This window comes from Scyliorhinus torazame, chromosome 2 (genome assembly GCF_047496885.1).
Source record: "Scyliorhinus torazame isolate Kashiwa2021f chromosome 2, sScyTor2.1, whole genome shotgun sequence".
Taxonomy (NCBI): domain Eukaryota; kingdom Metazoa; phylum Chordata; class Chondrichthyes; order Carcharhiniformes; family Scyliorhinidae; genus Scyliorhinus; species Scyliorhinus torazame.
This window is the reverse complement of record NC_092708.1, coordinates 117166436-117177504: the sequence shown is the minus strand read 5'-3', so window position 1 is coordinate 117177504 and position 11069 is coordinate 117166436. Positions and strand designations below refer to the sequence as shown.

At 49.7% G+C, this 11069-nt stretch overlaps 1 protein-coding gene across 2 annotated transcripts in view; it reads right to left on the bottom strand.

Moving 5' to 3' along the window:
* Positions 1-5802: 5802 nt before the first annotated feature.
* Positions 5803-11069, bottom strand: part of cfap210 (cilia and flagella associated protein 210) — a 123198-nt gene continuing 117931 nt past the window's right edge. For both annotated transcript variants that reach the window (XM_072475870.1, XM_072475871.1), the window contains exon 10: positions 5803-6444. In XM_072475870.1, the coding sequence (XP_072331971.1) occupies positions 6082-6444 (363 nt within the window). In that variant the 3' untranslated portion in view covers positions 5803-6081. The remainder of the gene's footprint in view (positions 6445-11069) is intronic.

The following is an 11069-nucleotide window of genomic DNA, read 5'->3' as shown; positions in this document are numbered from 1 at the left end:
AAAAAAAAGCTGCAAATAGACTTTCACCTGCTATCCACCAGGAAAGCAGTGTACCAACTCCGCCAGACACGGAGGACCTCCTATGAACACAGGGACAAGGCTGGCCGCCTACTGGCTCACCAGCTGCGAAAGCAGGCAGCCATGAGCCACCTGGCGATCCAAATAGCCAGAGTCTGGACACAGATCCACAAGTGGAATCTGACCAGCCTGGTAACCTCCGGCACCCACCCCATTGATGGAGTCATGACCACATTGAACATCCTCCTGATGTGAGCTGACTTCCCTTTACAAAACCCACTTGACCCTCAGCGACCACCTCTGGCAGACATCCCTCCATTCTCCCCGCCACTAACTTAGCCAGCACTTTCACGTTTGTTCAACAACAACATTGACCTATGCGACTCACACTCCAACGGATCCTTCCCCTTCTTCAGGATTAGCGTGACCGTCGCCTGCGTCAGTGTCTCTGGCAAATCCCACTTCTCCAACACTTCACTAAACATTCCGAATGAATGTGGTGCCAGCTCTGCCTCTAACACCTTATAAAACTCTGTCAGAAAGCCGTCCAGCCCTGGAGCCTTACCCGACTTCACCCCCCCTAATGCTGTCTGTCAATCTCCTCCCTCGGCCCTCCAGTGCCCGCCTCCTCTCTTCCTCCAACCTTGGAAACTCCAACCGATCTTAAAACCGTCCCATATCCCTTTCCTCTCCACCCGGCCCGGCCCTGTACAGCTTCACATAGAACCCCCTGAACACCTCAATTATCCTCCCCGGCTCTGACACCACCTCCCCCTTCTCTGTTCGCATCCTTAGAATTTCCCTGGACGCAGCCTGCCTCCACAGCTGGTGGGCCAGCAAACTGCTCGCCGTCTCTTCATACTCATATTGCTCGCCCTCCACTGCCCTTCCCGTCATCAACCTATCAAACTGCCCCTGCAACCTCTTCCTCTCCGCCAACAGCTCTTTAGTAGGGCTCCCGAGTATCTTCTGTTCACATCGACTACCCCGTCCAGCAACCGTCCATGCTTTTCCCTCCTCCTCCTATCTCTGTGCACCTTGAACAAGATAATCTCCCCTCGGACCACTACCTTCAACGCCTCCCAGAACATGGCCACCAACACCACTCGGTTCTGATTCAGTTCCAGCTCCACATAATCCCCAATCACCAATCTCACCTTTTCACAAAACCCCTTATCTGTCAAAAACCCGAATCCAGCCTCCATCCCGGCCTCTGCCCTTGCCCCGAGCTAAGCATCAACTCCTCAAAGGCGACGCATAATGCAAAATCACGATTCCTGCATACTCTACATCCGAGCAGGAGTCTCTGTCAGGCAATCAGGAAACCAAAGGCCAGGGCATCAGTCCCTCTCCCTTCAAAGAGTTCTGGCTGCTCCGACACCCCAAAGGCCGCCACTAGCGGGCATGTCTCCACCTCATGCCCACGACTTTGGACATGGCCTCTATAAAGGTGGTCTAGAACCCACTCAACTTGGAAGAGGCCCAGAACATGTCAGAGTGGTTGGCTGGACCCTTTAACTGTACGGAGGAAGTATCGCAGGCGGTGATATGGAAGGCCCTTAGGCATTAGTGAGAGGGGAGATGATATAGTTTAAGGCTAAGGTAGATAAAGGGAAGAGCGTCAAAGGCTGATAGAGGAGATATTGGACAGGACAGGAGGTATGTGGGTGATGCAGATCTGGCCCTTTTCAACAGAAGGAGAGAGCCTGAGCCTAAGGCTCGCTTTGATCGGTTGTCCATGGGGAAGGCAGTGCGCCAACTGAGGCAAGCGAGGGGAGCGATTTACGAGTAAGGGGAAAAGACGGGGTGCATGCTGGCAGGCCAACTTCGGAGGGAGGTGACAGCAAGGAAAATTGTCCAGGTGCGGGATAGGACGGCGAAATTGGTGGTGGCCCTGGACCAGATTAATAAGGTGTTTGAGGAGTTCTACGAAAATCTGTACAGATCGGGGCTACCAGGGGAGGATCAGGGGATGCGGGAGTTTCTGGGCGGATTGGAGTAAAAGCTGGGGGAAGAAGACAGGGCCACACTGAAGAGGTCGGTGGGGGAACAGGAGGTAAAGGAGGCAATTGGGAGGATGCAATCGGGGAAGGTGGCAGAGCCAGATAGGTTCCCAGAGCCTGTGGCCATCGCTTTCAGGAGCTCGGCACTGTGGAAGTGAGGGGGGGGAGAGAGAATGTGGGAGAGGGGGCGGGGTGGAACATTCGGTGAATCTGTACACGGACAATTTATTGTTATATATATTCGAGGTGAGTGCATCGGTGGCGAACATAATGGAACTTCTCTGAAGATTTGGGTCTTTCTCAAGATATAAATTGAACCTGGAGAAGAGTGAATATTTTGTGGTGTCCCGGCCATGAGTTGGGGCGGGAGTCGGAGAGCTGCCATTTCATAGGGCGATAACCCACTTCAGGTATTTGGGGGTGCAGGTGGTGTGAACTGGGGGGGGGGGTGCAGGTGGTCCTGCAGAGAGGACAGCATGGGGCGGGGGGGGTTGGTGCTCCCAAATTTATTAGATTACTGTTGGTCGGCGAATGTCGAAAAGGTGGAATTGACTTGGGGGGGGGGGGGTCATGGGGGAAGTCCCAGTGGGTTAGAATGGAGGAGGGTCGGTGTAGGGGGTTGGGGTTGAGGGTGATGCCAACGGTGCCACTTCTGATGGACCCGGGCAAGTACTCTGGGTGTCTGGTGGTGGTGGCAACACTGAGGTGGAGGCAGTTGAGACAGCGCTTTAAGCTGGGGCTGGGTCAGGGGAGATGTCGATCAGGGGGAATCACAGGTTTGAGCCGGGGAGGCTGGACGGGAGGTTTCGGAGATGTGAGGGGAGGGGCTCAGTGTATTAAAAGACCTGTTCCTGGAGGGACGTTTCGCAAGGTTGGGGGGGGGAATATGGACTGGGGCAAGGGGAAGGGTTTAGGTACCTGCAGCTCCGAGACTTTGCTAGGAAGGAGGTTTGGAGCTTCCCACTAGTGCCAACCCCTCATTGTTGGAAGAGGTATTGACGGCAAGGGGAATGGAGAAGTGGGTGGTCTTGGCGGTCTAGGGGGGGAGTTTGGGGGAGAACGTTGTCCTTGGAGGGAATTAAAGCCAAGTGGGAGGATGAGTTGGGGGAGGTTATGGAAGGGGGTTTGTGGTGTGAGGTGCTCCGGAGGTTGAACTTCTCAACCTCATGCACGAGGCTGGGGCTCATACAACTGAAGGTCGTGTATGGGGCACACCTCCCGAGGGTGAGGATGAGCCGACTTTTTGAGGGAGTGGAGGACATGTGTTAGCTCTGTGGGAGGGGCCCCCTAAACCATGTACATATGTTTTGGTGATGTCCGAAGCTGGAGAGTTATTGGAGGGAAGTTTTCAGTATCATCTTGAGGGTACTGCATGTGAACTTGGAACCAGGGCCTCTCAAAGTCATTTCTGGGTTGTAGACTGGCCAGGCTGCAGGCAGGTGCGGGGGCAGATGTTTTAACCTTTGTTTTGCTGATTGCGTGGAGGCAGGTCCTGTTGGGTTGGAGGTCAGCTTCTCTGCCCTGTGCCTCGGCTTGGTGGGGAGACCTACTTGAGTTTCTCACTCTCGTGAAGGTGAGGTTTGAGCTGTAGGTGATGAAGGACGTGTTCAATTTATGGGGACTGTTTATTATGCACTTTCAAGAATTGGTTGCCATTGAACATTAGGGGGGGATGGTTGGGGTTTGTGGTAAACCACTGTTGCACCTCTATTAGGTGATGTATGGTAGGACCTGTACTACAGGTACGTTGGTAGTCCCTGCCTGTTGGCTCCGCCCAGTAGGTGGAGTATAAATATGTGTGTCCTCCATGCTGCAGCCATTTCACCAGCTGCTGTGGGAGGCCACACATCTTAGAGCAATAAAGCCTCAGTTGTATCCAACTCAAGTCTTTGTGCAATTGATCGTGCATCAGGGTTATTGTTGTTGCGATTACGCTGTTTACGGATTGACTGTTAATTTTTTACCTTAAACATACGGGTGGATGTTTTGGGCTGTATATTGAGGGGGGTGCAGTTTCTGTTTGGAGGATTGTTATTGTATTTGTTTGGTTTTTCTTTTGTTATTTATTTGTTGAAAATGTTGAAAATGAGGAGAATAAAAAGATATTTTTAAAAATACCACTAGTTGAAGAAATTGAAATCTTTCTGGTAAATTGGCCAATTTCACTTCTGAACTAATACCATTTCATTTGCAGTTTGTGGGAAATTGATTCATCTGAATTTGCTTGAGTTTACTACAGATAAATTTGCTCAATCAAAACAATGTTGAAAGTCAACAGTACACTGTAGTTTTTCAGAGAAAGGATTTCATTTGTGTCTTGTAGTGTTCCTTTTGTCTCCTGTATGCAAAGGTGTCAGATATGATAATAAAATGCAGTTATTTGCATATGTGCTCTTTCGGTCTCTTTACTTTTAGGACTGGTATTCTGTTATGTTAATACGGTTAATGTTAAAAATTAATAACACCCTATCGCTATATGCATAGTGTAAGAACGATACATGACGAACATCAAATTTGATTCTCTTTTGGGCACGATTAAATGAAAAATAAACTAAATCCCATTTGGGACGAGTTTAACGGTGTTTTTCTTGGTTTCTGCAGCGTCGAGAACCCCGCTATTAAACGGGTCTGTTTTCTATCGGGCCTCAGTGAGGAACGCCCTGCCAAAGCTGCACTTAGCTTCATTTCCTCCATTGGTAAGCTGAGCACATCAGTGCAGGAAGAGAACGGGGTACCATTTTTAAATGCCACCACGATCTCTTGACCCCCTACTGCAGCCTCCAAAACCCCCAACTTACTGACTAGGGAGTCCTCGAGCCCCCTCTCACCCCACCTCATCAGGGCAGGACACTGCAGGGCCCGATCCATGGCACAGGCAAGGGAGACCACTCCCCCCCCACCCCCCCAAGTGCTGGGAGACCACCCCCCCCACCAAGTGCTATTATGCCCTGTCCACATTTGTGGAAACCAGCGCTAAACGGCACCACGGCGAGGTCGCCCAGGTACAGGTGCCATGGCGAGATCTCCCAGGTGCAGGCGCCACGGCGTGGTCACCCAGGTACAGGTGCCATGGCGAGATCTCCCAGGTGCAGGCGCCACGGTGAGGTTTCCCAGGTGCAGACGCCATGGCGAGATCTCCCAGGTGCGGGCACCACGGCGAGGTCTCCCAGGTGCAGGCGCCATGGCGAGGTCTCCCAGGTGCGGGCGCCATGGCGAGGTCTCCCAGGTGCGGGCGCCATGGCGAGGTCACCCAGGTGCGGGCGCCATGGCGAGGTCTCCCAGGTGCGGGCGCCATGGCGAGGTTTCCCAGGTGCGGGCGCCATGGCGAGGTCTCCCAGGTGCGGGCACCACGGTGAGGTCTCCCAGGTGCGGGTGCCATGGCGAGGTCTCCCAGGTGCGGGCGCCATGGCGAGGTCTCCCAGGTGCGGGCGCCATGGCGAGGTCTCCCAGGTGCAGGCGTTCAATTTCCTGGGAGACTCTGGCACAGACATATTCCAGTGAGACCAACTGATCACTTGAATATGCAAATCTGGATCCGACCTAGTGAGGGCGAGATCCAGATTGTGACCTCTCACAAGATTATAGTTAGATCTTGCGAGGTCTCCTGAGCATCGTAAATCGCATGAGAGCCTCTTGCAAGATTTACCAGCCGATTCGGGTTGCTGAGTCAGGCAAGGCCAGGCCAGACGATTGCGCCATACCTTCTTTTACCATACATTCTTTTCCAATACTTTGTTATTCGAGTTCAGAATCTATTTGTGCTGATGCAGAAAATTAAACGTTGTTTCAGATTGAGTTTATTAATCTCTTCCAATTTGCTATTATACTTCAATCATTGTTTGATATTTTACTTAAATCTCTCTGTGAAACACAATACTGGAATGGTTCCTCAAACATTTAGTAAGTTTCAAATACACGCAATAGAATAATTATATTAAATCTAGACAGTACATGGTTGCTGATGTGTAGATGATCATAGAAAGATTAATTTTAGTTTTCATTCATGTAAAATATTTGTAAAAATTTATATCAATTTGTACATTAGTAATTTTCAAAGCTTTTACCATATAAAACCTAGCGATTTCTTGGATCTCTCGATATCACACTTATCATGTATGTTCTTAACTGCCTCAGTTGTACTACGTTTATAATTTGGAAGCTGAACTCCAGAGGTGTCCTTGACTTGGTAACTAGGTCTAATTCCACCTTTTTCAGTAAACACAGGACCACGTCCACCACCAATGCCTTGGTTAGCAGCTTTAATAAGTGGATAGACGTTTCGGCCTTTTTTTGCTGCTGCATCTATAACTTGCTGTGCATACTTTTCAAATTGCTGCTTTTCAATATCAAGTAAAGCCATGCCTTTTTGTTCATGTTCCAGCTCAGCAGCTCGATTACGTAAAGCCTTGGCTTTTTTTTCAGCCTGGAAATGAGGAAAGAAAAATCAAGCCTTTTAACATTTTACAGATGCCTCTTGATGTTATTATTATTTGTTAAATAGAGAGACTATTTTTGTCAATTATTAAGTAAGAGAAAAATAAAAACGAAGCAGTAAGAATGATCCATTTCAAGCAGCTATGCAGCAATCATGTTAACCTAATCATTTCAATTGCTCTAAAACATCTTCAAACAGTGTGATTATTCTATCATATTTCCCTGCAATGTTTAGTACTCCCAACACAATTTTAAGGGTTGAAGATTGACCACAGTCAGAGTGTGTTATGCCCAGTAAAGATATATGAAATTCCTAACTTTCAAGATACGGATATTATATTCTGGTGTCTTGTCCTTGCAATGATTCATACAGAACTGCTGATGACTTACTTCGAATGATGTTTTATTTTTTGACACGTGGAAGGATAACATACAGAATACTATACAGACTATGTTGCTCTGAAACTACCCGATGTGCAACTGTCCTTCTGTACGCCTTACTACCAACTGACGATAGCCAAATGTCACATGACTGATGTCTGACGCCACGTGCTGGTGGAGGTCGCATTGCTGAGTGTATGTAATATTATTCACAGGCATATCACCACAATAGACTTCAATGTGAACTCAACAAAATAGACTTTCCCTTTAAAAAGTGGACAATGTGCTGCAAAAATGGTCTTTGAAGGTCAGGTGACCTTTTGTGATTTCTAGATAGACAAGGATTAACTCATGTCTGAATATTCTTCTGGAAAGTCATTAAAATGTAAAGGACAGCAAGTTGAGTGCCCTGCCTTGAATAGGTATGCTGGTTATGAAATCACTTGCAAATTTACATCTAGTACTGTCTCGGTATTTACCAAAGCTCAAAGTCAATGGATGTCCCAGACTCAATGTCACAAGTTAGAAACTTAACAAAGAGAGCTGTGGGGTAACCAATTTATCATAATGTTACAATCACAGTTAATGTTATAACTAGACAGGAAGAGACTGTAAGTTTTACTTTATTTTATGAACCATGGAGGAACAGTGTCACAGGACTGCTAATTAGTTTTAACAACAAGGAAAAGAACATCTATTAAACACGACAAGATTCGATTATGGCACAATACTCCTTTACTCGCTCCCAGTTTAACAAATACACACAGATTTACAATTAACATGGATTACAAAGTATATCTTAAGCTACAATGGTTTCAGTAACACAACTTCCCTTTAAGCACAAGTGTGGTCAAATGCACACACTCCGCTCTGTACCCAAGTTAGTGTCTGTGAATTACTCCTCAGAATTGTCACATGAGTGTTCCCAAACTCCACTCCACTCCCAAACCTCCACTCCCAAAAGACATACTTTAATGTTTTCTTTCACAGTAATGCTTTCCATGAGTGGTTTGCATTCCAAAATCCAGTCCAGATTTTCCAAATGACTCTTTTAAACAAAGCGTCCAATCCGCTTTTTTTTTGTTGCTTTTAAAAAAAATAAATTTAGAGTACTCAATTAATTTTTTCCAATTAAGGGGCAATTTAGCGTAGCCAATTCACCTACCCTGCACATCTTTGGGTTGTGGGGGCGAAACCCACGCAAACACGGGGAGAATGTGCAAACTCCACACGGACAGTGACCCAGAGCCGGGATCGAACCTGGGACCTCGGCGCCATGAGGCAGCAGGGCTAACTCACTGCGCCACCGTGCTGCCTGCCCACTCCGCTTTTAATAACAAATCCAGTATCCAGGTTTTACCACTTCCCCGTTAGAATCTATTTGCCTTGATTGCTGCATAAACTATTCACAATTGTTATAACTATCGATTTCCAGACCCTATTAAGATGGCATCAAATTTTCACTTTACCTCTGAAGTTTGCCTTCCCACATTAAATCTGATTACTGCAACTGTCTCTTTAACTCAGAATGCTTTCTTTTCCTCTTGCATCCTCTTGAACAACACCTTAGTCTCGGTTCTCTTAGGTTTAGTCTTCTTCAGACATTCTTTTTATCTTAATTCCCTAGTTATCTGATCAGAATATGGGGCGGGATTCTCCGAAATGGAGACAGAGTGCTTGCGCCATCGTGAACGCCGTCGAGGTTCACGACGGCGCGAAACAGCCCCTATCCCAACCGATTCAGGGCCCAATAATGGGCTAGGAGCGGCGCCACATCATTTAAGCGCGCCAGGCCTTGGCGCCACGTAAAGGCAGCGTCGCGTACATGACGCGGCCGGCGCCGCATAACTGGCCAACCCGTGCATGCGTGGTTGCTGTCCTCTCCGAGTCCGCCCCGCAAGAAGATGTCTGACGGATCTTGCGGGGCTGCAGAAGAAAGGAGGTCCTCCTTCAGAGAGGACGGCCCGACGATCGGTGGGCACCGATCGCTGGCCTGACCCCATTTGAGGCCCCCCCGGTGCAGGATCCCCCATCGCAACCCGCAGGCCGCCCCCCCCCCCCCCCCCCCAGTGTTCCCGCGCTGTTCCTACCGGCAGCGACCAGGTGTGGACGGCGCCGGGGGGAACCCGCCGTTTTGGGCAGGCTGCTCGGCCCATCCGGGCCTGAGAATAGCAGGGGTGCCGGAGAATCGCCATTTTGGGTGTCTCGGGAGATTCTCCGGCCTGCGCCGCGCGGAACCCGACGGGGCCGTTCTCGCCGCTTGGGTGAATCGCGGGAGGGCGTCGCGGGAAAATTTGTCGACCCAGGCGATTCTCCCAACCGGCGCGAGAGCGGAGAATCGCGCCCATGGTTCTTTGGAACTTCACAAATTTGGTGGCTCCCGCTCTGGTTGGACCTTTGGACCTTTCCCCTGGACTTTTTTCTGGTGTAAAACGGTAAATTCGAAGGCTGGGGCAATTGGGCACCGTTTCTACGTATCGGTGTATGGAGAAAAGAACCAGAAGTGTACGAAAAGGCAGAAATAGAAAGATAGGCAAGAGCTGTGCTGAAGCTGCAGCAGGAGACAGCATGGCCGAGGACCAGACCCCTGGTGTGTCGGCCCAGCGATCAACGGAGCAGTTGATGCAGGTCATCCAGGACGGCTTTGCCAAGCAGAAACTGGACTGCCTGGACCAGTTAAAGATTTGATTGATCGGCTGGAGCACAGATTGGACGCCCAGGATCAGGTGATCCAGAAGGTTGAGACGGCGCTGGCTGAGCAGGAGGAGCATCAAACAGCGGTGGAGCTGGAGGTGGGGATGCTGCGGGACCAGCAGAAAAGGCTTCTGGAGAAGATTGCGGACCTAGATAATAGGTCCCGTCGGCAGAACTTAAGAAATGTCCGGCTCCTGGAGGGGTTTGAGGGAGCTGATGCTGGGGCATACGTAGCTGGTATGTTTGAAAAGCTGCTGGGGGAGGGGACATTCTCCCGACCCTTGGAGGTGGACAGGGCGTACAGAGCGCTTGCGAGGAAGCTGCGAACGGGGGACCCTCCGAGGGCAATGGTGGTGAGATTCCACAGGTTTCTGGACAAGGAATGTATTCTTCAGTGGGCCAAGCGAACCCGGAGCTGTAAATGGGACAACAGTATCCTACGGGTGTACCAGGACCTGAGTGTGGAGGTGGCTAGGAAGAGGGCAGGCTTCAACCAAGTTCAGTCAATCTTCTTCAAGAAACAGGTGAAGTTTGGACTGCTGTATCCGGCTCGTCTCTGGGTCACATATGAGGACCAGCATCATTATTTTGAGTCGCCCGAAGACGCGCTGGACTTCGCGAAAAGAAAAGGACTGGTGGGGGGCTGAGAACTCTAGAACTTTGATGCAACTTGTTGGCTTATATTGGGTCTCTTTTTAATTTTTTCTCTTCTGTTTTTGAGTTCTGTTTAAGAAGGGAGGGAAAAAGTTTTTTCGTTTTCAGGTTTTCTTTTTGGTGGATGTTGGCAATGTCTTTTTCTTTGATGTGCACTTTTGTGGGATGGAGACGTGCTTGTTTGGGTTTCGGTGTTTGTTTGTTTTCAGCTGGGTGATTGTGTGGGGATTGTTAGATGATGGAATTTGTTTGTATGAGGGGAGCGAGGGAATAATAGGTGGGAGACGTTTTGGCACCGGGAGCGGGGGCCACCAAGCTGGCTGGGTGAGCTAGCTCACAGAAGCGCAGTGGGGGGTGTGCATATGTTTAGTTTATTGTATGGGTTAGGTTTCAGAGTGGTGTTGCTAGGGGGGGTAGGGGGTAGTTGTTCTGCTGACGAGGGAGGGACTTCGGTTGAGGAACAGAGAGGAGGTCGGTGGCGGGGGCGGGCCGGAGGAGGCACGGCGCATGGGCTGGAGGTAGGCCCAAGAAAGAGGGTGGCTGATCGGTGGAGGGGAGGGGGGGGTCAAATGCACTTTGACCCCCAACTAGGCTGATCACCTGGAATGTTCGAGGGTTGAATGGGCCGGTTAAGAGGGCACGTGTGTTCGTGCACCTGAGGGGATTGAAGGCAGACGTGGTAATGCTGCAGGAGACGCACCTTATAGTAGTGGACTAGGTTAGATTGAGGAAAGGCTGGGTCAGTCAGGTCTTCCACTCGGGGCTGGATACAAAGACTAGAGGGGTTGGAATCTTGATTAATAAGCGGGTGATGTTTGAGGTGGGTAGAATAGTTTTGGATGTGGGGGTTCAATTTAGTATGGTTAGTGGTAAGCTGGAGGGAAT